This window comes from Aquarana catesbeiana, linkage group LG10 (genome assembly GCF_042186555.1).
Source record: "Aquarana catesbeiana isolate 2022-GZ linkage group LG10, ASM4218655v1, whole genome shotgun sequence".
Classification (NCBI taxonomy): domain Eukaryota; kingdom Metazoa; phylum Chordata; class Amphibia; order Anura; family Ranidae; genus Aquarana; species Aquarana catesbeiana.
Window position 1 is genome coordinate 171,315,765 of NC_133333.1, and position 26,642 is coordinate 171,342,406.

At 42.8% G+C, this 26,642-nt stretch overlaps 1 protein-coding gene across 1 annotated transcript in view; it reads left to right on the forward strand.

Annotated features, from left to right (window-relative positions):
• The window catches only part of LOC141111035 (uncharacterized), a 94,494-nt gene that overhangs the window by 35,551 nt on the left and 32,301 nt on the right, over positions 1–26,642 (forward strand). The window contains exons 3-5 of the mRNA XM_073602962.1: positions 4,166–4,319; positions 17,287–17,432; positions 18,929–19,105. Coding sequence (XP_073459063.1) covers positions 4,166–4,319; positions 17,287–17,432; positions 18,929–19,105 — 477 coding nt within the window. The remainder of the gene's footprint in view (positions 1–4,165; positions 4,320–17,286; positions 17,433–18,928; positions 19,106–26,642) is intronic.

The window sequence follows — 26,642 nt, forward strand, 5'->3', positions numbered from 1 at the left end:
GACACTGTAACTTCAGATGCCCACAATGGAGATGGCAGTGCTGTGCAGGAACTTCACAAAGTAAGAAAACGATGCTGCACAAATAGAAAACTGGGCCTAGTTTACAGCATACCTTTGCTACATTGCACGTAGCATGAGTATTCTAGGGGTATATTTATCTTAAGAGTCATGTTTTGGCCGGAACTCCATTTTAACTTGACAGCTAAAAACCGACTTCTAAAAACGTCCATTTAGCAGCGTTTACATGCCATGTTTGGCCGTGTTTGCGTCTAGAAGTGTTTTAAAAAAAAAAAAAAAAAAAAAAAACTCATATATATTATTTTTTTTTGTTAAAATGAAAAACGTCTGCAAATGAAACACTGCTAAACGCGAGTTACTGCATTTACAGGCTGTTGCGGGCATTTGCGATTTCAAATGCCTCTGAACATCTGTCCTGAATGCATTTTTTTGCGTTCCAAAAAAAGCTTCTAAACTCAACTGCCTAGAAAATACCATAAACAACCCTGTGTACATGTACTGATAAGATAACATAGAGGAGAGTTCAGGGGCAGCTGAAAAAAATGCCCAACTGCTCCTAAATATCCGTTTACCAGCAGCAGTGTACGTGAAGCCTAAGAGTGTTTCCTAAACATCTTTTACCACTAGAGGGCACCATTTGTTTATATTTTCATTTGACAGCCATTGATATGGCCATAAGGAGAAACAAGTATTTTAATGTGAATTTTTCATCAGATTTATGCCCGGTTCACACTGATGCAGGAACCACAGAGATTCCTGTGCGGATTCCTGCACCACATCAGAATCACAGGCAGTTCACACTGTGCTTTGCAAACTGCTGCGGGTGTCAATATAAAGTTAATGACACCCCCAAATCGGTTTGCAGAATGCAGTGCGAACTGTGGAATCGGATGGAATCGGTTCGCATGGGTCTGAACACCCATGCGATCCGATTTCAGTGTGGACGAAAAAAGGGTCCTGCACGCCTTTAGTGTGGATTTAGTCCGAATGGAGCCATACATGATGTATGGCTCAATTTACACCGCACTAAATTCGCATGTAGTTTGTACAGGAATCCTGCATCATTGTGAACCCACCCTCAAAAAATTATTTTAGTAACCTGTAATAACTTTATGGCACTGTATAAACATTTTTAAAATGATGTGGATAGTCTCATGCCCCGTACACACAATAAGAAAATTGAGCAAACCTTTTTATCTGAGGAACGATCGTACAATTTTCTGATAGTGTTAACACAACTTTCGACAGCTAATTCCGACCTTCCGAACAAAAATTTCCGAAGGGACCAACTCCAAAATTGTTCTCGTATGGGAACAGAACAAGCAATTTTCCTTTAATGTGTACCATTTTCGTACGATTTTGGTATGAGAAATATCAGATACGGAAGACTGCGCATGATCAAAAACAACAATAAAAAGCCTTTGTCGTACGAGAATTTTCATACATTATTTCTAGCCTTGGTTCTGACTTGTTGTGAAACATCGGGAAAAAACGGCCAATCGTTTGCCTGTGTTCAGTTTCCGTGACACAGGACTGGCTTACAGATCATTTATCAATAGAGATTTGCACGGATCTAATACTTGTGACTTGCACCCACCCTCCACCTACATTGTACTTTTGAACCCACATGTGCCTGTATCCTGACCAGACCTGAAGAATGTGTTGCTGCAGTCTAAATTTACTTTTGCCCAGTGACCATAAAGAGAGTTGCCATCATACAAGAGATAGCCATGTTGGTGAGAAATAATGAAGTATATAATGAAAACGGCAACCCCCCTCCCTCCTTTGCCTTCAGATCACATTTTTAATTACAGACCTCAGATGTAAATGCATATACCCTCTCACTACCAGGACTAGCATAGTGCCAGCCATTATTTGTTTGCATTTTGCAGCACTCCAAGCTCCTATAGTCCATACTCCTCTTACATGTGATGAGCCTAGAGCATTATATACAATCTCAAGCTAGGAACAGGTCGGTGATTATTCCCTATGACTGCTTCCGGCACACACAGGGACAAGAAATATGGATTTCAGAAGTACAAAGTCTTGCAAAATGTAGAAACAGCCCTGCAGTACTACTTTTTTGCCAGTAGATAGCCTCAGTTTTCAGATTGAATGAAGACCCGCATTGTTTAACCTGGCGTCCGAGCCCAGGCTGTAATCGACACATCACACTAAAACACAAAATAGAACAGAGGGCGCACAGGCCTAGTGCATTATCCTCAGTATAAAGCTTTAAGCAATAAAAAAGGGGTGGGTATATACTCTCAAAAGCAAGCTTATATCACAGCTTATCATAAAAACAGCAGCATCAAGTCCATGATAAAACATAGTATGTCGCAGATCAAAAGTCCAGTAGGATAACGCATTTCAAGGCCTTGCCCCTTCTTCAGAGCCAACGTTCTGGAGCAAAACCATGGCTCTAAAGAAGAGGCAAGGCCTCGAAGCGCGTTAGCCTGCTGAACTGTTGGACTATTGATCTACTAATTGATCTACGAAATGCTATTTGTGAGCATATACCCACTCCTTTTTATTGATTGGAGCTTTATACTGAGGATAATGCACTAGGCCTGTGTGCCCTCTGTTCTATTTTGTGTTTTAGTATATTAAGACTTCGAAAGTCGTTTGAGGGCAGCAAGGCATGACCTAGAAAGGACCACATTTGGGCCCACTTCTAAGTGCAGGAGATGTATGTTTTAGAAGTTTGAATTGTCAGGCACACATTCCCTGATGAGCCAAGATTATGCATCCTGGGTTTAAAGTACTGCAGCACAGAACACTGCTCACATATCGTTAGGAGAATCAATCTTTGTTGTAGTAAGGACAACTTGCTGTCACCAGACAGGAAGAGAAAGGATTCAAGATGTCATCAGACAGGCCAGAAAAAGCTAAAAAGTCTTGGGAAAAAAGGTATGCAAACAGATCAGCCATAAATTTATGACCACCCACCTAATAATGAATCTTTTGCCAGCAAAACAGCCCTGACCCTTTGAAGCATGGACTCCAATACACATCTGAAGGTATTTTGTAGTATCTGGCACCAAACCACCAGTAGCAGATCCCTGAGGTCTTGTAAGTTGCGAGGTGGGGCCTCCATGGATTGGATTTGTTTTTCCAGCACATCCCACAGATGCTTGATTGGATGGAGATCTGGAAAATATGGAGTCCAAGTCAACACCTCAAACTAGTTGTGTTCCTCAAACCATTCCTGAACCATTTTTGCAGTGTAGCAGAGTGCATTATCCTGCTGACAGAGGCTACTGCAATCAGGGAGTATCGTTTCCATGAAGGGGTGTAACTGGTCAGCAACAATGTTTAGGTAGGTGATATGTGTCAAGTAACATCCACATGATTGGCAGAAGCCAAGGTTTCCCAGCAGAATATTGCCCAAAGCATCACACTGCCTCTGCTGGCTTGCCTTCTTCCCATAGTGCATCATGGTGCCATCTCTTCCCCATCTCTTCCCCAGGTAAGCGACACACACCCCGCCATCGACATGATGTAAAAGAAAATATGATTCATTAGACTAGACCACCTTCTTCCATTGCTTCATTGTCCAATTCTGTTACTCACATGCCCATTCTAGGTGCTTTTGGATATGGACACGGGTCAGCATGGCCACCCTGACTGGTCTGTGGCTACACAGCCCCATACACAACAAAATGTGATGCCCATTTTTTCTGCTTTCAACACATCAACCTCAGGGACAACATGTTTACTTGCTGCCTAATATATCCCATGACTTACAGGTGCCATTGTAACCAGATGATCATCGTTATTCACATGGCCTGTCAGTGGTCATAAAGTTATTGCTGAACAGTGTATATTGCGACTTATGCAAAGCTAGACCATTGGCTCCCGTTGCTGTCAATCACCGCCAGGGAGCGGGGGGGGGGGGGGGGGGACACTGAGCCAGGGTGCCTCCAGGGCAGGCAGCGTGCTATGGGGGGCACTCGGCAAGGGGGAGGGGCCAGAAGCTCCAGCGGGGGACCCGAGAAGAGAATGATCGGGGTTGCTTCTGTGCAAAACAACTGCACAGAGCAGGTAAGTATGATGTGTTTTTTATCTTAAGCGAACCTTTTAAAAATGCTTTGACAAATTTTTTTTATTTCATTTTATGTTTGTTTTTGTTTTTTTTCCCCCACAGATAAAACCCTGGGCAGAACTACCATGGCCAATAAAAACATATTTTTGCTTTGCCATCGTCTCCCTTCTTTGTGTGCTCGGTTTAACGATCGCCAACCTTGTGCAACAGAGTAATGAAGATTCCACAGTGTCCCTCATACAGCTGATCGGAGTTGGTAAGTGTATGACATATAACTAGCTGCCCATTTCAGATCATAATCCTTTGAATCTAATCTCAATGAAGTGAAAGCATCTAGTTAACAAAAATGTTGTTTTATCTATATGCTGCCAAGTGTCTCAAAAATGCTAATAAATTCCGAATAGCTGTGTCTTTCAGCGTTTTTTATCGCTTTTAAGCTTTTATCAGAGTTAGAGCCTCTTAAAATCCCACTAGTTCGTTTTTTTTTTTTCCAGCCAGAAATCACCCCTGCCAAAATACTCTGATAACAGCCTATGTGTGCATGGACACATAGGATAACATGCTGGGGAGTTTACTGGCTGCAGAAAAAAAAGTTCTGAAGCCAAAACACAGCTGTTGTAAAATGTCCAGTGTGCATGAGGCCTAATAAGCATATACAGTAAAACCTTGGATTGAGAATAACTTGGTCTGCGGGTGTTTTGCAAGATGAGCATAAATTTTGACTTGATAAACAAGCGATGTCTTGATATACAAGTAGCGTCATGTCACCACTGAGTATAAAAGAGAAGAGTCTAAAGTGGGTGACTCACTACAAGAAAATCGGGCGCTCGATCGAAACCGATGAACGAAAATTTGTACGAAAATTCTTGTACGACAAAGGCTTTTTTTTTGTTGTTTATTGTTTCTGATCATGTCTTTTTTTTCTGATATTTCTTGTACGAAACTTGTACGAAGACGGTACACATTAAACGAAAATCGTTCGTTCTGTTCCCGTATGACAAAAATTTTGGAGTTTGTCCCTTTGGGAGTTTTCATACTGAAAGTCAGATTCGGCTGTTGAAAGTTCTTGTACACCATATGAAAATCAGACAAAAATTCTTTGGATGAAAATGTTCGCCTGATTGTCTTATAGTGCAGGGATATGCATATTAGTGGACCTCCAGCTGTTGCAAAACTACAAGTCCCATCATGCCTCTGCCTCTGGGTGTCATGCTTGTGGCTGTCAGAGTCTTGCTATGCCTCATGGGAATTGTAGTTCTGCAACAGCTGGAGGTCCGCTAATTGCATATCCCTGTTATAGTATGTACAAGCCTTACGGGGGTTTTAAACCCTCACGGTTCTTCACCTTAATGGATACTATCCATTAAGGTGAAAAACCTTCTGTAGTGCAGCAGCCCCCCTTTCACTTACCTGGACCCATTCGTTCCAGCCACAGGGACGAGCACAGCAGCTCCAGCCACTGTTTTGGGTCCTCATTGGATAGATTGATAGCAGCAGGAGCCATTGGCTCCCACTGCTGTCAAATCCAGTGACACGGGGGGCGGGGCCGAGTTCTGCTGTCTGTATCAATGGACGCAGCAGCAGGACTCGGGAGAGCGCGCCCGCACGAGTGCCCCCATTGAATGTGGCTCTCCTTGTGGGCACTCAAGAAGAGGAGGAGCCAGGAGCGCCGCTGAGGGACCCCCAGAAGGGGAGGATCTGGGCCACTCCAGTGTGAAAGTAGCCTTAATGTAACCATATTACTACACTTGGAGGCGCCTCTCTTCTCTTTTATACTCTGTAGCTCCTGCTGGATTTTGCTTCTAATCCCCTTGTGGAGGCTGCCATTTGTGGATGGACGTTTTATGGTTACACAACCTATTATATTGCAATAATCTTTTTATATGGACCATAAACTGAAGGACTTATGAATAAATGGTTGTGGAAGGAATCATCTGAGTTTCCATTATTTCTTATGGGAATATTTTCTTTGATATACGGATTGGATATTGGATTGATATTGGATTACAAGCATGTTTACGAGCAAATTATGCTTGCAATCTAATCTTTTACTGTATTGGAGTTCCTGGGACGATATCTAAAGCTGGCCATACAAAACAACCACAGCTACTCTTGTTAGGACTTTGAAGGCAACTTTAGATTAAAATGGGTAAATTTAAAATATCAACATTTATTATTCCAATTTAAAAAAGTTTACCACACACGATTACATTACATAATATATAAAAATGTACAGAGTTGGATTACAACATAATAGATTACAGATCTGAATGTTATCCCCCACAGCTGATAATTGGTTTGCAACCATCAAGCTTGCTTGTTGACCCACTCAGCCTGGGGACTCCAATGCGTTTCAAAAATATTTAAAATAATCTTCCTCAGGGAATACCATTCTGGAATACAGATAATATTTTACTGTTCAATACATTACAGTATACATTTACATATAGCATACCAATAGTTATGATATGTTTTAAAAAAAGCTTACATGATCCCTTTACATTGATTTTGTGTGGAAGAAGGATTTCCAGATCCCCATAAAAGAACTCTCAGATCGCCAGGACCATCATTAGCGCATGCAAGGACCACCATTAGTATATATTATGGGCTGTTAAGGTATACAGAAATATTCCAATGAAAAAGTCCCCCATACCGCTTGCCAAGCATAATCTTTATATCACTAATACGATGATTAATGGGAGGTCTGCCACAGACTATCCCTCAGACCCACTTATTGGGCCATCTAGTGTGGGGAACACCAGCCCAAAGCTGACCCCTGGAGAGTGGGTTAACGTAGGATAAAGTACTTCTAATCTCATGGCTAAGGAAATTATAGAATAGGAAATTACAGAAGCAGCAGTACAAATGCCTACAGAATGTGTGGGAAATGTATAGAAACGCATGTAAAATGAATCTGCTATTTAGAATCCCTGTGTGAGTACTTTTAGCTGCAGAGTTATGACAGGATACATTAGGAAAGACATTTCCTTAGTTTGCTTTTGTACGAAAGTAACTTACACATTTGTGGTTATTGAACCATCTCTGCTTCGACATGAATACGCCTTCATTTGTTTCCTCTTTTCGAAGTAAACAAGACTGTCACATTTATAGATTACTGAGGAAATCCTGCATGGGAGAAAAAAAAAAAATACACAGTGCCTTGAAAAAGTATTCACACCCCTTTCTGTGAAGCCCTCAGAGGTTTGTTAGAGAACCTTAGTGAACAAACAGCATCATAAAGGCCAAGGAACACACCTGACAGGTCAGGGATAAAGTTGTGGAGAAGTTTAAAGCAGAGTTATGTTCTATAAAAATTTCCTAAGCTTTGAACATCTCACAGAGCACTGTTCAATCCATCATCCGAAAATGGAAAGAGTATGACACAACTGCAAACCTACCAAGACCTGGCCGCCCACCTATACTGACCAGCCAGGCAAGGAAAACATTAATCAGAGAAGCAGCCAAGAGGTCCATGGTAACTCTAGAGGAGCTGCAAAGATCCACAGCTCAGGTGGGAGAATCTGTCCACAGGACAACTATTAAGCCCCATACACAACATCAGATTTTCTGCTTATTTTTGTCTTCAGATTTACCAAAACCATGTAGCGCAAGGGCCTGCCTGATTGCATACAAATTGAAACTCCTAAGGTTTGACCTCATATTATATGGTTTTGGTAATCTGAAGACAAAAATCAGCAGAAAATCTGATAGTGTGTATGGGGCTTTAGTCGTGCACTCCACAAATCTGGCCTTTATGGAAAAGTGGCAAGAAGAAAGCCATTGTTGAAAGAAAGCCATAAGAAGTCCTATTTGCAGTTTGCGAGAAGCCATGTGGGGGACAGAGCAAACAAGTGGAAATGTGAAAGAAGGTGCTCTGGTCAGTCTGGTCTGGTAACTTTTTGGCCTAAAAGCAAAATGCTATGTGTGGCGGAAAACTAACACTGCACATCATCCTGAACATACCATTACACCATGAAACATGGTGGTGGCAGCATCATGTTGTGGGGATGCTTTTCTTCAGCAGGGACAGGGAAGCTGGTCAGAGTTGATGGGAAGATGGATGAAGCCAAATAAAGGGCAATGTGAGAAGAAAACCTGTTAGATTCTGCAAAAGACTTGGGACTGGGGCCGAGGTTCACCTTCCAGCCGGACAATGACCCTAAACATACAGCCAGAGTTACAATGGGGTCTTCAAACTATGGCCCTCCAGTTGTTCAGGAACTACAATTTCCATCATGCCTAGTCATGTCTGTGAATGTCAGAGTTTTACAATGCCTCATGGGATGTGTAGTTCCGCAACAGCTGGAGGGCCGTAGTTTGAGGATTCCTGGTTTAGATCAAAGCATATTCATGTGTCTGAACCAGTCAAAGTCCAGACCTAAATCCAATTGAGAATCTGTGGCAAGACTTGAAAATTGCTGATCACAGACGCTCTCTATCCAATCTGACAGAGCTTGAGCTATTTTGCAAAGAAGAATGGGCAAAAATGTCACTCTCTAGATGTGCACAGCTGGTAGAGACATACCCAAAATAACTTGCAGCTGTAATTGCAGTGAAAGGTGGTTCTACAAAGTATTGACTCAGGGGGGCTGAATACAAATGCACACCACACTTTTCACATATTTATTTGTAAAAAAATTTATGAAACAATTTATCATTTTCTTTCCACTTCACAATTATGTGCCACTTTATGTTGGTCTATCACATAAAATCCCAATAAAATACATTTAAGTTTTTGGTTGTAACATGACAAAATGTGGACTGTACATGCAACTTACCCATACCTCCCAAATACAACTATTTCGGCCAAAATGGCGTGTCTTAGTGTGGTGTAAAATCTAGGGCAGTGTTAAGTCGGCCATACATGGATAAAAATGCGTCTGATTCAGCAGGGATTGGTCAAATTTCGATCCATGTATGGATACCCTGGTTGTAGAGAAGTCGATCTATCGGTCAACTTCTGTGCAAGCACCTTGTCTGTTTTTTGCCAAACGATCAGTGCCAACGCTATAGCCGGCAACCCTGATTCTTGTGTTCTGACAGCATGGAAGGCTCTCTGACGCGAGTACGCAATAGCTCAGTAGGAGTGGTTCTCCCATCCATCTTGAATGTGTAGATGGAGGAATCGGCCCCTTTTTTGTTTTTTTCACTCAACCCGGTGGTTAAATGAAAAAAAAATATTTAATGTTTGGGCTCCTTCAGTGAAAGCAAGCACCTGACCCCTCGTTTCTGATACATACGACCAGCTGCAGCTGCTCTCTCCATTTCGGTGACTGGTTGTGACACAGTCCCCCCCCTATTCTTTAGTCGTGCAAAGCTGATGTGCTGTAATTATGTGGATGAATCGTTATTCATATTCCTCTATCTTTACCTGTGACAGCAGCTTGCAGCAAGGGGGTGGTGACAGGGAGAAAAGAACTCCCCTGTCAGCGTCCAAAAAACGTCACTGCAATCCCAAAGGTTGAGGCGATATGTGGTTATATATGACACATTGTATTGTGGTGATCAAAATCAGCACAATTGGCATACACTGTTAACAGAAATATTCATATACACACTATATTGTCAAAAGTATTGTGACACCTGCCTTTACACGCACATGAACTTTAATGGCATCCGAGTCTTAGTCCGTTTAATATTGAGTTGGCCCACCCTTTGCAGCTATAACAGCTTCAACTCTTCTGGCAAGGCTGTCCACAAGGTTTAGGAGTGTGTCTATGGGAATGTTTGACCATTCTTCCAGAAGCACATTTGTGAGGTCAGGCACAGTTGTGGAGGAGAAGGCCTGGCTTGCAGTTTCCACTCCAATTCATCCCAAAGGTGTTCTATCGGGTTGAGGTCAGGACAAGTTCCTCCACCCCAAACTCGCTCATCCATGTCTTTATGGACCAGCATAATAATGCATTTCATCCAAAGCCATGGTCATAGCCATGACCAAGGCTTTGGCTGAAACCTGTTAGAGTTCTGCTAGCTTTATTTGGATGTCCCGGTTGGCATATTTTTTACCAAATAAAGTATTGTGAAGGATTGTTATCCAAATACCCAGCTGAATTGTAACACGTTTCAGTTGAAGCCTTAGTCATAGCTATGACTATGGCTTCAGCTGAAACGCGGGAGCTTCAGTTCAATAACAATCCTTTACAATAGCTTATCTTTTGCCAAATAAAGTATCTGGGACATCTAAACAAACCCAACAGAACACTAATGTTCTAAGGCTTTGACTGAAACGCGTTAGTATTCTACTGGGTTTGTTTGAATGTCCCAGATAGCTTATCTTTTACCAAATAAAGTATTGTGAAGGATTGTTATTGAACGCCAGCTCTTTTTTGCACATTTACTCTTCACTAGTGGTGAGTTATGTAACTAGTGCTGTATGCCCAAGAAACTTTTTACTAGGCTTCAGCTTTAAGTGTTTCACACCTAAAACAAGAACGTTCCTGTAGGCCCTTATTTTATTGTTGGAACTATAGAAGAAAGATTATGGAAATGTTGTACTTTGCTTGCTATTTAGGATAATCTCTTTATCAGAGATCTCCATCTATTTTTATCAGCCTGGAATGTCTGGGCCATTGTCTGCATGCAGTGAAAAAACAAACATGGATTTTATATATCTGGCATTAAACAGTTTAATGTGGAACTTAACTTAACCAATCAACATTGATTATTTTTAACCACTTCACGCCAAATTGTGTGCCTGTACGTCATTTGATTGAAGTGGTTATACCGGGGTGATAGCTGCAGGCTTTACCCTGGTACCGTTTTTAAGAGCTAGCGGTTGGCTCTCTCATGATAACCGATACGGTGAATGAGCGGCTCGGCCGTTATAAGGAGCGGGAGAGCCCCCCCCCCCCATTTTGCCACTCTGTCCGGGTCTTCCGTTCCAGCGGGAGACCCAAGCGACCATCCAGCATGTTCGCCAGCTAAGCGGAGACCCGAACAAAGCCGGAAACGGCTTAGATCAGGTCTCCGAACTAAAAACTCGGAAGCGACGTCACTTCCGGTTTAATCGGCTGCCAATGGCGCAGATTTTTTTAAAAAATGTTAGCATTCCAAAGCACCGATTTTGGCATTTTGAATACTTTGAAGTGCAAAGGAGGGATTGGGGGTCTTTTAGACCCCCAATCCCTCCATAAAGGGTATCTGTCACTGCCTATTGCTGTCACAAGGGATGTGTACATTCCTTGTAACAGCAATAAAAGTGATCAGATTTTTTATTTTTTTTGAAGGGAAACTTTTAAATAAATAAGAAAAAATTTAATAAATAAGAAAAAATAATATATATTTTTTTAAGGCGCCCCAGTCCCCACGAGCTCGTGCACCAAAGAAAACGCATACGTAAGTCGCGCCCACAAATATAAACGGTGTTCAAATCACACATGTGAGGTATCGCCGTGATCGTTAAAGCAAGAGCAACAATTCTAGCAAAAGACCTCCTCTCTAACTCTAAACAGGTAACCGTTAAACATTTTTAAACGTTACCTATGGAGATTTTTAAGTACTGTAGTTTGTCGCCATTCCACGAGTGCGTGCAGTTGTACAGCGTAACATGCTAGGTTTCTATTAACTCGGCGTAACATCATCTTTTACAATATGCAAAAAATTGGGCTTGCTTTACTGGTTTTTTATTTTCTAATTCAAAAAAGTGTATCTTTTCCAAAAAACAATATGTTTGAAAGACAGCTGCGCAAATACCGTGTGACATAAAATATTGCAACGACCGCCATGTTATTCTCTATGGTCTTTGCTAAGTTCTAAGTCATTTTCTAGAAAAAGAAATACTGATTTTAACTTGTGAGCAACAAGTGTCAGAAATTGGCTTGGTCCAGAAGTGGTTAAACTTTATGCTGCTAGCATTAGTAAATAGAAACATTTTGTCATATTTACTTGTTTTAAACTTTTTTTTATTTTTATTTTTTACATTTCTGAAGTTACTTCTTGGTTTCTTGCCTAGGCAAATTATGTCATACATCCCAGAAGTCTTCAAAAGGGGAGGAGAGGATGAGGTATTTTCTCAGCTGAGCACACCCTCCTGCCGCTGTTTGGACAAAATGTTGAACCTCTCAGATTATCAAACTCACTTCACTTCCTGTGACGTAGCATCAGCTGTTCTTCAAACCTGCACGCACTGCGCATGCGCAACACGTCATTGACTATGTCTGTGCCGACGTCGGTGCACGCATTTGCATGTCAAATTTCTCGACCGATGATACAGGGCATGCACACGTAAATACACTAGCTACTGCGCAATTGACGTTGTTTTGAACATTTAACATTGGTGTCTATGGGAAATCTTGGTCAGCTTGACATAGCACTGCTCCTGAACCATAAGTAACAGGGACACCAAACTTGGGACGCATGAGCTGTGCACGCAGATTTGAAGAACAGCTGATGCCATGTCATCAGCTGTGGGTTCAATAATCTGACGGGTTTGACATTTTGTAGAAAACAGCTGCATGTTTGAGCTAAGGGCAGATGGAATCCAGGAAGTAAATGCTACATAAATCATCTGCCCTTACTCAAAAAGACCATGTGCAGAAATGCTGGGGGGGGTCAAAGTGGTTTCTCAGAAAAATAAAGCATACAGACATGGATGGATGGGGGAGTTTGCTCTGAATATTGAAAATGTATTAACCGCTTGCCGACCAGCCGCCGTCATTTTACGGCGACAGGTCGGCACGATCCCGCGAACAGTCTTAGCTATACGTCGGCTCGCAAGATCGAGATAGCAGGAGCACGCATGCGCTCGCTGCACAGCTGGGGTGCCGATGCTCGTGGCCGATGGTTGCGAACGCCGGCCACGAGCGATCGTGAGCACGAGACACGGAACAGGGACGTGTGCGTGTAAACACATACTTCCCGGTTCTGTTCTGAGAGGAGTGACAGATCGTGTGTTCCTATTAGCTAGGACCCACGATCTGTCACTTCCTCTAGTCAGTCCCCTCCCCCTTCAGTTAGAATCACCTCCCAGGGAGCACAGTTAACCCCTTCACCGCACCCAAGTGTTAACCCCTTCACTGCCAGTGACATTTTTACAGTAATCAGTGCATTTTTATAGCACTGATCGCTGTATAAATGCCAATGGTCCCAAAAATGTGTCAAAATTGTCTGATGTGTCCGCCATAATGTCGCAGTCCCGATAAAAATCACAGATCGCTGCCATTACTAGTAAAAAAAAAAAAAAAAGTAATAAAAATGCTATAAATGTATCCCCTATATTGTAGACGCTATAACTTTTGCGCAAACCAATCAATATATGCGTATTGCGATTTTTTTTTTTTTTTTGTACCAACAATATGTAGAATACATATCGGCCTAAACTGAGAAAAATTAGCTTTTTAAAAAAAAAAAAAAAATGGGCATATTTAATAGCAAATGTACAAAACATTGTGTTTTCACTATTGTCGCTTTTTTGTTTATAGCGCAAAAAATAAAAACCGCAGAGGTGATCAAATACTACCAAAAGAAAACTCTATTTGTGTAAAAAAAGGACGTCAATTTTGTTTGGGTGCAGCATCGCACGACCGCGCAATTGTCAGTTAAAGCGACGCAGTGCCGAATCGCAAAAAATGGCCTGGTCATTCAGCAGCCAAATCTTCTGGGGCAGAAGTGATTAAATAGTGTTTTTGGTTTGTGGTGCTCAGATGTAGTGAAGATCCGCTTTAGGCCTCTTTCACACGGACGATCCGTATGTCCGTTTTTCATCCTTCCGTTTTCGGATGAAAAACGGACAACCATTCATCCCTATGGAGCGTCGGATGTCAGCGGTGACATGTCCGCTGACATCCGACCCGCTCTGATCCGAAAAGTGTAACGGAGGAAAAACCTACTTTTCTATCCGTTATCGGATCGGGTGACGACAGACACTACGGTCCGTCATCATCCGATCCCCCCATAGGGGAGAGCGGCGCTCTGACAGGTCCGCCGCTGCACAGCGTGCAGCGATGGACCTGCCATCTTCCTGCTCAGTGGGGATCGGCGGAGCAATCCCCGCTGAGCAAGCGGGTGCTCACGGGGCGGATCATGACTGATCTGCCCCGTGTGAAAGAGCCCTTAATGAGGAAGAGTTGCTCTGGTGAAAAAGTATAGTGTGAGTAAAGCTTATTGCTCCCATAGATATTTATTTCCTCATATGATGGTTGAAACATGAGTGAGTCAGCTCAGGAAGTTTATTATTAGGAAAGGTAATTTGCCGAGAATGTCTTGCACAGACTCCTTGGTATATTGCTGTCTGATTCCTTTAAAGTTCTACTGAAAACTAAACCAAAATACTGTATATGTTGTTTTAAAGAGTGAAGAGTGCCATGTCCAGATGTTAGAATGCTTGTATAGGGTTATCATTATTTTAGGACCCAACTAAAGCTAGATACACACTATACAATTTATTTTAGTTTTTTTCCTTTTAGATTTACCAAAACCATATAATATGAGGTCAAACCTAAACACTTTCATTTTGTACGCAATCAGGCAGGCCCTGACACTACATAGTTGAAGGTAAATCTAAAGGAAATTGACTTGTGAGATCTCATGTTAGTTAATAAGAGCTGTCTTTAATTAGCACTTCTGAGGTTGCTTTGACTTTTGAAAAGGTTCTTGTACTACTTCAAGGCGGGTTCTATCCGACTTGTGCCCATAGACTTTAATGGAAGTCGCCTCCAAATCTGATCCTCTATATTGATGTGATTTGGATCCGACGTTACAAGAAGATTACCAAGGCATTCCTGAAAGTCGTTTCTAAAGTCGCATCAAAGTAGCACTCAAGTCGCCAGCAAGTCACCAGAAGTGACAGTCACAATGTCGCAGCAGCGTAAACCGAGCCTTGGGCCCCTTTCACACATGTGGACTGTTCAGGTCCACCTGTCAGTTTTGTAGGTGGACCTAAACGGACGCTCCATGCAGGTCTATAGAGGGACGAATGTCAGGGGTGACATGTCCTCTGACATCCGATCCGCTGAATCCAGAAGGATGGAAATCCTATTTTCCATCCGTTTGGAGGATCGGATCGGATGAAAACGGACATGCGGTCCGTTTTCATCTGATCCCCCTATAGAGGAGAGCGGAGCTCTGACAGGTCCGTCTCTGCACAGTGAGCGGAGATGTCACGGCTCAGCGGGGATCAACGGAGCGATCCCTGCTGAGCAAGCGGAGTCCGTCAAAACGGACATGTGTGTGCGAGGACCCTAAGGGTTACATTTTATTTATTTATTTTAAAACAAAGGTCCCCCTGGAGGACAAACCAAAAAAAAATCTACATTAATCACCTCTCTGGCACTGTCCACTGCTTTCTACCACTAGATGTCCTCGGTTTTCTGGGTTGTTTGATGCCCAGTGCCATTTAACCGGGAAGACTGCACTGTAAGTGCAGGGCATTATAGATCCACCCCCCTAAGGGGACATCACTGCGTCCTGCATCATCCAGGGCCTTCCACTACCAGTAGAAGACTTGAAGAGGACCCTAAGGGGACATCACTACGTCCTGCATCATCCAGGGCCTTCCACAACCAGTAGAAGACTTGAAGAGGACCCTAAGGGGACATCACTGCGTCCTGCATCATCCAGGGCCTTCCACTGCCAGGAGAAGACTTGAAGAGATCCCTAAGGGGACATCACTGCTTTCTGCATCATCCAGGGCCTTCCACTGCCAGGAGTAGACTTGAAGAGGACCCTAAGGGGACATCACTGCGTCCCGCATCATCCAGGGCCTTCCACTGCCAGTAAAAGACTTGAAGAGGACTCTAAGGGGACATCATTGCGTCCTGCATCACCCAGGGCCTTCCACTGCCAGGATAAGACTTGAAGAGGACCCTGTGTGTCACATGACTGGCCTTGGGGACTTCTGGAAAAGGAAAGTAACTAGCATTTCCTTTTGAAAATGTGAGTTAACCGCCTGGCTCTCCATTTTTTTTTTTCTTCTGCAAGACCATATCTGTATATTATGACCTAAATAATAGTTTAAAATTGGCCTGAGCCTTAGGAAGGAAAATGTCAGACAGTGTTCAGTGAATCGGTCTTAACATAATGTCATTGCGTATTTCTAGGCTTTTCAGAGTCAGATTTATTTGTATATAGTAGACAAAAGATGGGGAACCAAAAATTTGTAAATGACAAAGTAATGAGGTTGCTTTACTAAAACTGGAGAGTGCAAAAACTGGTGCTGCTCTGCATAGAAACCAATCGGCTTCCAGGGTTTCTATGTCAAAGTTTAATTGAACAAGCTGAAGTCAGAAGATGATTGGCTACCATGCACAGCTGCACCAGATTTCGTACTTCCCAGTTTTAGTTAATCAAACCCATGGTGTCAGCTGTAGATACTTGGGGGGAGTGACATTCAGGCAGAGCGAGCCAATCTGAAGATCTTTTGGAACACTGCTCCTCCCATTTAGCAGGGACCATGTGACTAGTGCCTGGAAATTAGTGAGTTGAAAAACTCAAAATACCAGCAGTAAGGTGAGTATTTTAGATGTCTCTTTAGTGTTAGGTGTATTAACTGTCTGGGAGGGGAATATGGGGAATTTCATTAACATGCGTTTCTTCAAAAGTCATAAAACTTTTTTTTTCATTACCTTGTAATTACCTAAAATCTGTGCATTAAGTGCCACAAAGCAGCAGGCAGTTGAAATTTGGCTTGCAGTGTGAATACCAGTGGAGAAGCCTAGGGGATTTGTAAATAATATGGTTCTGTGGGCTAACTTGGGAGGTCCATAAATGTTTGATTCTGTAGGCTAGCCTAGAAGGTTCATAAATGTATGACTTTGTGGGCCAACCTAGGAGATTCACAAATGTATGATTCCCCGGGATAGCCTAGGACAGTGATGGTGAACCTTGGCACCTCAGATTTTTTGGAACTACATTTCCCATGATGCTCATGCACTCTGCAGTGTAGTGAAGCACCATGGGAAATGTAGTTCCAAAACATCTGGGGTGCCAAGGTTCGCCATCACTGGCCTAGGAGCTTACTAATGCATTGGCTAGCCTAGGCACAATCGGCATGGCTTCTTTAGAGAAAAAACTTTTCTCTAAAATGTTATAAAAATGCACAAAAAGTACAATCCGTACAATACATGTTTTGAATCTCCTGTTCATGCTGAACCGGCTGAGATTTGAACTGTCTATAGCCGGCATAAGTAAAACCATAGTATAATCATAGAGAATAAGTAGAAATTATTTTCTGGAAGGTTATGAGCTATATTGGAGCAGGTATTTAAATATTTTAATCTGTTTATCAGTGTTCTGCATCTATTATGTGGTTCGGGGCATCCTACAGGAGAACCGCCAAGAACTCATCGCCTTTATAGTCTCCATTCTGCTTGAAATGATTCGCTCCATCATCAACTTCAGTGTTCTCTCCAAAGATGCCAAGCCCGATATACAGGTGATGTTTGCTCATGTGTTTCTTGTGGCATTTCATCTAGAATCTTTTTGTGGTTGTGGGTTCAGCAGTACAAACTCAGAATATATTCTTATAGACATGCCATTATGGGTCCACTGAAGCAGATCACTTTAGTGCTGGGTTCACACTTATGCAAATTGGATGCGGGTTTCCCTGCATCCAATTCGCATGACAGGAGACTGTGACTGGCTTTCAATGGAGCTGGTTCACACACCTTCAGGGTGGCTCCGGTCCCCACTGGGAAAATGTCCTTTGCATGTTTGGCTCTGTTTCAGATCCGAATTCAGGCAAAAATTCGGTCTTATTCGTCCCTGAAACGGATAACCGAGATGCACAGGACCCCTGCTGCAAGCCAAGGCTGCAGCTAGTGTGAACCCGGCCTAAAACATGTTCACATTTTTCTGTGTCATAGACTCAAAGTGGAACTCCAGGTAGCAATCAATTTTGTGCATCCATCTATCCCTCCCTTTTCATCCCCCCTCTTCTTACCTTACTTGTCTCCACACCCAATGCTTATGAAACCATTAAAGTCCACATCAGAATAAAAGCCAACTATAATTTTTTTCGAAGGAGATGTCAGCAATGTTAGCTTCCATGTTTCTCTTATGATAGGCATATTTTAAGTCGTGTTAGCATAGTTGCTGGGCATACGTCACTTTGTTTTTGTATGAGAACTGAAAGCAAGGAAACTGCCTGTGCTACCTGTTGAATAGCAAGCTGGAAAATGAGTATGACTTTGTTTTACCAAACTCTGGCATCTAAAAAATGCCTGCACCCCATGATCTTCGAGGGGCAGCATAGTTTTGAATCTACTCTGGGCACCATTATCAAGGACACTACTGGTGGTAAACACATCCATCTTTTATTACATTATGTCAACAATCTCTAAAGCCCCCCCCCCCAACCCTGGCTTCCAGTCCACCTACAAGTTCTGAGACTACCAAACCCTCAGAATAATCCTCTTCGGATGGTCTTTGTGGGCACTTCACCCTTGTGCTCCCAGAAGTGGTTTATAGAGGCTACAAACTAGAGTTTTCCCCCAGCCCCTCCTTGGTTTCTGGTAGTAGGAGGGGTAATACTGGGCTGGCCTACAGTTTTATGTTTGTGTCCAGGCCTCCTTTATAACATGAAGGTGAATGACTTCTTGTGTCCCTCAATGGATTGGAAGAAAAGGATACATGGTGAGTGGAAATATATAAGTCTCAGATGGACTAGTGGATCTTAGGTGGTTCCTGCTAAATAAAAGCAAACCTCAAACTGTTTCTAGCTATCTATGGGAATTCATTTTTTTAGGGGGAATCTCCTGAGTGGACTCGCACGCATATACTTACAGCTGCAGCATGCTTGTGCTTTAATGATTATGTAGAGGTTGAGGAATGACCTCTGCCATTAAGAAAAAACATTTAGTTGTTAACCTTCTCATGTGGTTACTCTGTAATAGTTTTATGTCTTTTTTTTATGTCTTTTCCACCATCTAGCCGCGATTTATCGTGATCCTCCTTGTTGGTCTGTTCCATGTGGTTTGTGCTCTGAGCCTGGTGCTAGGGCAGAATATGATGGCATTCCGGGTAGGGGGTGCACTGGAGAGTCTGCAGGTGCAATACAACATGCTGAACCTTTGCTTCTCACTGCTGACCTTTGACCTACAAGCACAGGTACGTAGTTTGTAATCTGTAATTCTCACCAGCATGACATAAGTCCACACTCATGTGGTCACAAAGCAATAATATCAGTTGACTTTCTTGCAGACCATTGCTTACCCCATTCTGCATGGTGAAGGTATTCATTGTCGGGTGTGGCCAGATTCAGAAAAATCGTTACATTGCATGTCACTACATAATTGTTTAATAGTAATAAAAATTATATATATATATATTATACACAGTGGGGACGGAAAGTATTCAGACCCCCTTAAATTTTTCACTCTTTGTTATATTGTAGCCATTTGCTAAAATCATTTAATTTCATTTTTTTCCCTCATTAATGTACACACAGCACCCCATATTGACAGAAAAACACAGAATTGTTGACATTTTTGCAGATTTATTTAAAAATAAAAACTGAAATATCACATGATCCTAAGTATTCAGACCCTTTGCTCAGTATTTAGTAGAAGCACCCTTTTGATCTAATACAGCCATGAGTCTTTTTGGGAAAAATGCAACAAGTTTTTCACGCCTGGATTTGGGGATCCTCTGCCATTCCTCCTTGCAGATCCTCTCCAGTTCTGTCAGGTTGGATGGTAAACGTTGGTGGACAGCCATTTTTAGGTCTCTCCAGAGATGCTCAATTGGGTTTAAGTCAGGGTTCTGGCTGGGCCATTCAAGAACAGTCACAGAGTTGTTGTGAAGCCACTCCTTCGTTATTTTAGCTGGGTGCTTAGGGTCATTGTCTTGTTGGAAGGTAAACCTTTGGCCCAGTCTGAGGTCCTGAGCACTCTGCAGAAGGTTTTCATCCAGGATATCCCTGTGCTTGGCCGCATTCATCTTTCCCTTGATTGCAACCAGTCGTCCTGTCCCTGCAGCTGAAAAACACCCCCACAGCATGATGCTGCCACCACCATGCTTCATGCAGGCTTTCATGTGTTTTGCACTGAGGAGAGGCTTCCATTGGGCCACTCTACCATAAAGCCCCAACTGGTGGAGGGCTGCAGTGATGGTTGACTTTCTACAACTTTCTCCCATCTCCCGACTGCATCTCTGGAGCTCAGCCACAGTGATCTTTGGGTTCTTCTTTACCTCTCTCACCAAGGCTCTTCTCCCCCCAATAGCTCAGTTTAGCCGGACAGCCAGCTCTAGGAAGGGTTCTGGTCGTCCCAAACGTCTTCCATTTAAGGATTATGGAGGCCACTGTTCTCTTAGGAACCTTAAGTGCAGCAGAAATTTTTTTGTAACCTTGGCCAGATCTGTGCCTTGCCACAATTCTGTCTCTGAGCTCTTCAGGCAAGTCCAATCAGTATAATCAAACACAGCTGGACCCAAATGAAGGTGTAGAACCATCTCAAGGATGATCAGAAGAAATGGACAGCACCTGAGTTAAATATATGAGTGTCACAGCAAAGGGTCTGAATACTTAGGACCATGTGATATTTCAGTTTTTCTTTTTTAATAAATCTGCAAAAATGTCAACAATTCTGTGTTTTTCTGTCAATATGGGGTGCTGTGTGTACATTAATGAGGGAAAAAAAAAGAACTTAAATGATTTTAGCAAATAGCTGCAATATAACAAAGAGTGAAAAATTTAAGGGGGTCTGAATACTTTCCGTCCCCACTGTATATCGAGACAGAGAGACAGACGCCCCTCTGTAGCTACAGGCACTGTGGAGCAATTCATCATTTCACATCAGAGGCAGTGAAGTTGTCTAAGGCAGCTGAACTAGCCCTTCTCCCCTGTCTCAGCAGTGAATTGGCAGCTTTGCAGTCATCTAATCTTAATTATGAACACAAAGGTAGCGGAGCTTCTGAGAGAAGGAAAGATAAATTGCCCCACAGTACCTGCAACTATAGAGGTCAGCGAGGGCTTATTTTGAAGCTCATTTACTACTTGTTAGGGATGTGTAAAGGCTCCAGTCAAATTTCTAAGAATTAAAAGTCAGCAGTCACCAAAAGCTTCTGACTTTTATTAAACAGATACACACCTGTCCCAACATTCAGCACTGTGCTCACCCAAGCCTTTTGTTCTGTAAATCTTTGGTCCCCGGTGGTGGCATCTTAACTGCGGGCACCAGGCTGTGACAGCTTGTGGTCTCACAACCGATTGTGAATGGTCCTGCAGTCTTCTGCGACCTCTGGCATGTCCCAGAAGACTGAGGGGCGAGGAGAACTAGGCCTAGGGAGTGGTTACTGTCAAAACCAGGAACCCGCTCCCCGCCCAAAAAAGAGTGGCATTTGTTAATGAGGAACGCGGGAGAAGGCCTTGAATCGGTTGTATAGTCTTTTTTTTTACTTTTACCTACAGGTAAGCCTATAATAAGGCTTACCTGTAGGTAAAAAAAATATCTCCTAAACCTTTACGGTTTAGGAGATATTCCCCTTGCTATGCGCCGCTGACTGCAGCGGCGCATGCGCACAGGGGATTCTCGGCTGAAGCCCGGCAGCTGCCGGACCTTGCCGAGTAAGAAATCTCCCGCGCACATGCGCGGGAGTGATGACATCGCGGCTCCAGCCACTCACAGCGCTGGAACCGCGATACCCGGAAGACACGCCGAGGCAACATGACAGCTCCCTCGGCGTGGACCAGGTAAGATACTAACACCTCGTTCTAAGGTAAGTATTTCATAATGAGCTAGTATGCGGTGCATACTAGCTCATTATGCCTTTTGCTTTACAGGGTTAAAAAAAAAAAATTTGCGGGTATACAACCGCTTTAAAGCTGAACTTCCCCTTGGGTTAAGCTCCGCTTTAAATGCCTCTAGCCTACAGATACAGTGAAAAAAAAGACAGTCCACTCCAGGTTGGCAAACATGATCTGGCTAACCAACAACACCTGTGATGGCCCAGCACTCTCTAAACGCAGTGTTCCAATGTTACACTTAAAGCGGAGGTCCGCCCACCGCTGCAAAAATTAATAGCCAGCAGCTGCACATACTGCAGCTGCTGACTTTTAATAATTGGACAGTTACCTGTCCTGGAGTCCAGTAATGTCGGTACCGCAGCTGATGTTTCCATCAGCTGTCGGGTGCATGCCGCCTCCATTGCGAGTAAGGGAACCCAGCAGTGAAGCCATACGGCTTCACCCTGGGAACCCTACTGCGCATGCACGAGGCTCCGCTCCTCTCTCCTACCGGCCCGGCGGCTGGGGAAGGAGGAGGGAGGGAGCCCGGGCGGGGACATCAATACCCACAGCTGAGGCTCCCGTAAGTGGGAACAGGATACCTGTAAAAGGCAGGTATCCTGTCCCCCCTCCCCCCAAGAGGTGCCAAATGTGGCACCGGAGGGGGGGAGGAGTACAACGAGCGGCAGTTCCGCTTTAACCAGATTTTCCTGTTTAAGTCAAGACTACCACCCCTTATCTTTTGGTTGCAACCATAACATTTGGAGTAGGTTTTCTGACCTGTTTGATCAATGAGTGATTGGCCAAAGAGTGACTGCCTGACCCATAGGCATGATATCTTGGGCTGAAAACTGCTGAATCAGGCAAGCATTGTCTCATATCCGTAGGGCAGCTGTAGTTCTATCACTTGCTTAATATTATTCTATGTATCTATCTTACTGTGTGTTTAAAATACAGAATGTTCAGTGTCCCTTAAGCGATCGCCAAACCAGTTTTTTTTTCTCAGTAACAGGAGCCCATCTATATATATATATTATACGGTGTATATATATATGTATTTCTCTATCTATCTATCGATATATATATATATATATATATATATATATATATATATATATATATGTATAGATATATATATATATATATATATATATATAGATAGATATATCTTGATCGATCGATATATATAGATATATCTTGAAAAATGTCTTTGTCATGTGTTCATTCCTCAGTTCTCTTGTGCACAAATTGCCACAGGCCTGTTTACAAATGTTCAGTCTTATTGAAAAGTGTGGTATTTGATGGCAAACAATCAGGATTTATCTTTTATTAAATTACCAGTGGTAAACTGAAATCTGAATTTATTATCAGTTATTACTCCTTGCAGATAGTTTTACCTTTGAGTTTAGTTATGAACAAGCAGAGATTTTCCAAATTGGTTTTGGTCCATTGCCTTTTGGGTTATTCTGCCTTCTTCCAGAGGATTTGAAACTGGCTTCAGTTTTTGCTATGACCTAGAAGGATGGAAACCTTTTCTTCAGCTCTTTTAGGGACTAAACAATTTTTGTTAGTATTTTATCCTCGTTTTTGGTTCAATCAAGATTCCCAACATCACTGTTAGAGCTGGTCTCTACTTTGCAGCTGCCTTGCATGGTTTATCCTTAACCTCTCTTTTGGAGTGCTGCAACCAGCTCCTGCTGGACTGGATGTTGTAGGGAGAGCTTGGAAGTGACCTTTCGGCACTAGGTTTAATGTAAGGCGCTTTCCAGACAACATTCTGGTAACAAGTAAGTCATGGAGCACTTTCTAGTTGCAGAGTTCTTGGCATCGCCTTACTGCTTGCACTTAAAAGGAGTCACTGAGTAACTCTCTGAGTAGGCCAGTTAGGCTGAGCATTGGGAGCTACCACATTTGTTCAGAATGCTGGGCACCCTGAATCCTGTCTTGGGGTGTCCATTCTGGATGAAGTAGTAAAGCCGAACCTCTTTGGATAGCAGCATTCTACGTTTGGGGAGAGGGTAGTGCCTAATCAGCAGATTTAGATTGACTGACTTGACTAGCAAAGTGAAGCTGAACTCCGGCTAATAGTTTATAAGCCATTACAGCAGTTTTTTTTTCTTTTTGGGATAAAGATTTTACATAAATGAATAAAAGCCACCACATCTAAGAATCGGTGAGCTTCAATTTAATACATTTTTGTGTTTAATACCGATTTAAGAATGCAACAGGTGGCAGGAGCACTCATCTACTTCAGCGAAAGAAAGCCTAAGGCACAGTTCAGAGAGGCTCATTCCTGGCTTGGTAATGGTGTCATTGCACTGTTTTCTGTGACAGAACAGTTTTAAGGGTTCATCTGCCTGATCTTGGATCTCTAGCCCTCAGTCCACAGGTCTGTCATAGCCTTTTTCACAAAAGAGATTTCCTGGCCTTTGTGGACATCAAGGAATTGTACCAAAATATCCCTTACATTTCTCCATATTTCCAGCACACCAGCATTTCGTACACATTTTAGTGTGGTTCCCCTACACTTTTTAGTCTGTGGCCCTGCCATTCAGCCTCTTTTGTGCATCTTGTTCTCCAAGGTGCTGGCCCCCCGGTAATATTCCTGTTGCCCTCTTGGGGCATTCTCATTGCATGATGGTTAGAGGTCTTTTGTTGGGGGAAAAAAGTCGGCGCAAATTCTGGCAGACAACATAACCTTGACTGTCCAGATGTCATAGATGTTTGGATATACAGTATCTTGAACCTTGCACTAAAAGGTGATTTTCCTTCACTGCCTAGTTGTAGTCTCTGATGCAAGAGTCTCTAAGCCGTTGATTCCTTTAGAAAAGCTGATTCTCTCTATGTAATGTTGGATGGTCCCGCCAAAGGGGCAGCAGCTTCTAGCCCCACCTTCTCTACGTTGATCAGACAGACCATGGTCTCAAGTATCAAGTTCCACCCTTTTCCATAAAGCACATTCCACTAGATTTGTGAATGCTTCTTGGGCTTTTCGACTTCAGGCTACTGTTACCCAGACTTGCAAGGTTGCCACCTGGTTTTGTTTTCACACGTTCTCTAAGTCCTAACAGATGGATGTTCAGGCCTTTGCTGATGCCAGTAACAGGTGGTCCTTTGAAATGCAAGCAATCCTAGGTTCTGTTTTCATTTTTTTGGGCCTGCTAGTATTGTTTGCTACTCCTCAGTTGGACTGCTTTTGGACGTTCCAAAGGTTAACATGGCCTCTATCCCTCCATTGACGAGCAAGAAAATAGAATTTTTGTACTGACCATAAAATTATTTTCTAGGGGTCCACTGGGGGGGGGGGGGGGGGACAGAACCTACCACTCTGTGTTTATGATCATGCTGTTTTTACTGCTTGTTGCAAAACTTAAGCATGCTGGTAGAAGGGGTTATTCTGGGCTGATCTACATTTTTATGTTTACCAGTGTCCAATACTCCTATAAGTAACAGTATAACCCAAAGTTGAAAAACATTCTGTTCCCCTTAATGGACTCTAAGAAAAAAATGTATGATGAATACAAAAATCCTATTTGTCCCGGGAATTCCTTTTAAAAAACCCATCTCCAGGCAAAACTTTTTGGGATTTGGATACTGTGGCGAAGTCGCCTGGATAGAAAATAACAAATGGCAACAAAATGCGGTCATTGACTCTACCCTTCCCTGCTATGCCTTAGAATAGGTAGTCGTCATCGTCTGTGTCCCCATTGTGGAGAGCAGGAATGTATTTTTCATAATTTCCTGTTCTGACTCAGGACAGGACATTGGAACACCCTCTCTTTGGTGTGACAGGGACAGCAGTAAAACCCCCAACATAGGTTCTAACTATCCTCCACTTGCTGGAGTTGAACTTGAAATGACTTAACTGCAGTGCTGACAAATGCTTGCTGTCAGTAAATGCGTCTAAAGCAGAACTAAAGTTCACTATTCTCACCTCTTCTTCAACAATGTGATGTTGGCAAGTTCACCTTGATATTGCCAATATCGATGTTTAGTATTCTTCTGGATTCAACATGTTTGGCAATCTTCTGCAATAAAAGCCTCCTTACTAGCAATGTTTTATTTTATTTTAATTTTTTTTAAATCAGAATTTTAGGTATGGCTTTTTTTACATAGTTACAATCATCCAGCTACTCCAGTGATCTTCACTAGCTTTCAGGTCCTGTGCCAAGCTGCTGCCTCGCTGCCCCACCTCTCCACCTCATCCAATCAGAGAACACATTGCATTCATTGAGAAAATGTAAAGTTATCTCTTGATGGCGCACGTGTCAAGCAGCCAAATTCCTGTGTTTACAGTGGGGTGCCCGAGACCCAGAAGCTAATGGAGAAGTGTCTACTACAGTGGTTTTGATCTTCCACAAGCATGGTATATACTGAACATAGCTACATTTGGTCCAACTCGGACCAATGTAGCTATGTAAAAAATACCATACCTGTAAATCTTCTTTAAAGCAGAACTCCGGGGGGGGGATCTGTTAACTATTCGTTTCGTTCAGGGGAACACAGAAAGGCTATACTTCCTCGATCCTCCGGAAAACAGCACTCCCCCCACGTCCAGCAGTGGACTGTTCCTGTTGTCCATTGTAACTTGCAAATTTGCTTACCTAACTGACAGGATAGACATTTAGAGAGGGGTAAAGAGAAATATTTTTACAGATTTTTGGCTCTCTATTGACCAACATGGCTGACAATAGTGATAGATAAGTCAGCATTCTTCCCCATACCAGTCTGTCCTTGCACTCTTAGTGCATTGACAGTCTTGTTTACATTTACTTTTATGCTTCAGGCCAGTGTTTTGTGACTTGTCCTTCTTTGGTATGTATTATAATGTTTTATGCTGGATGGTGTTCCCAGCAACCTTTAAAGTCAATGCTCACATTTTCAGTTTGTGACACATTTTTTTTTTTTATTTATTGAAAT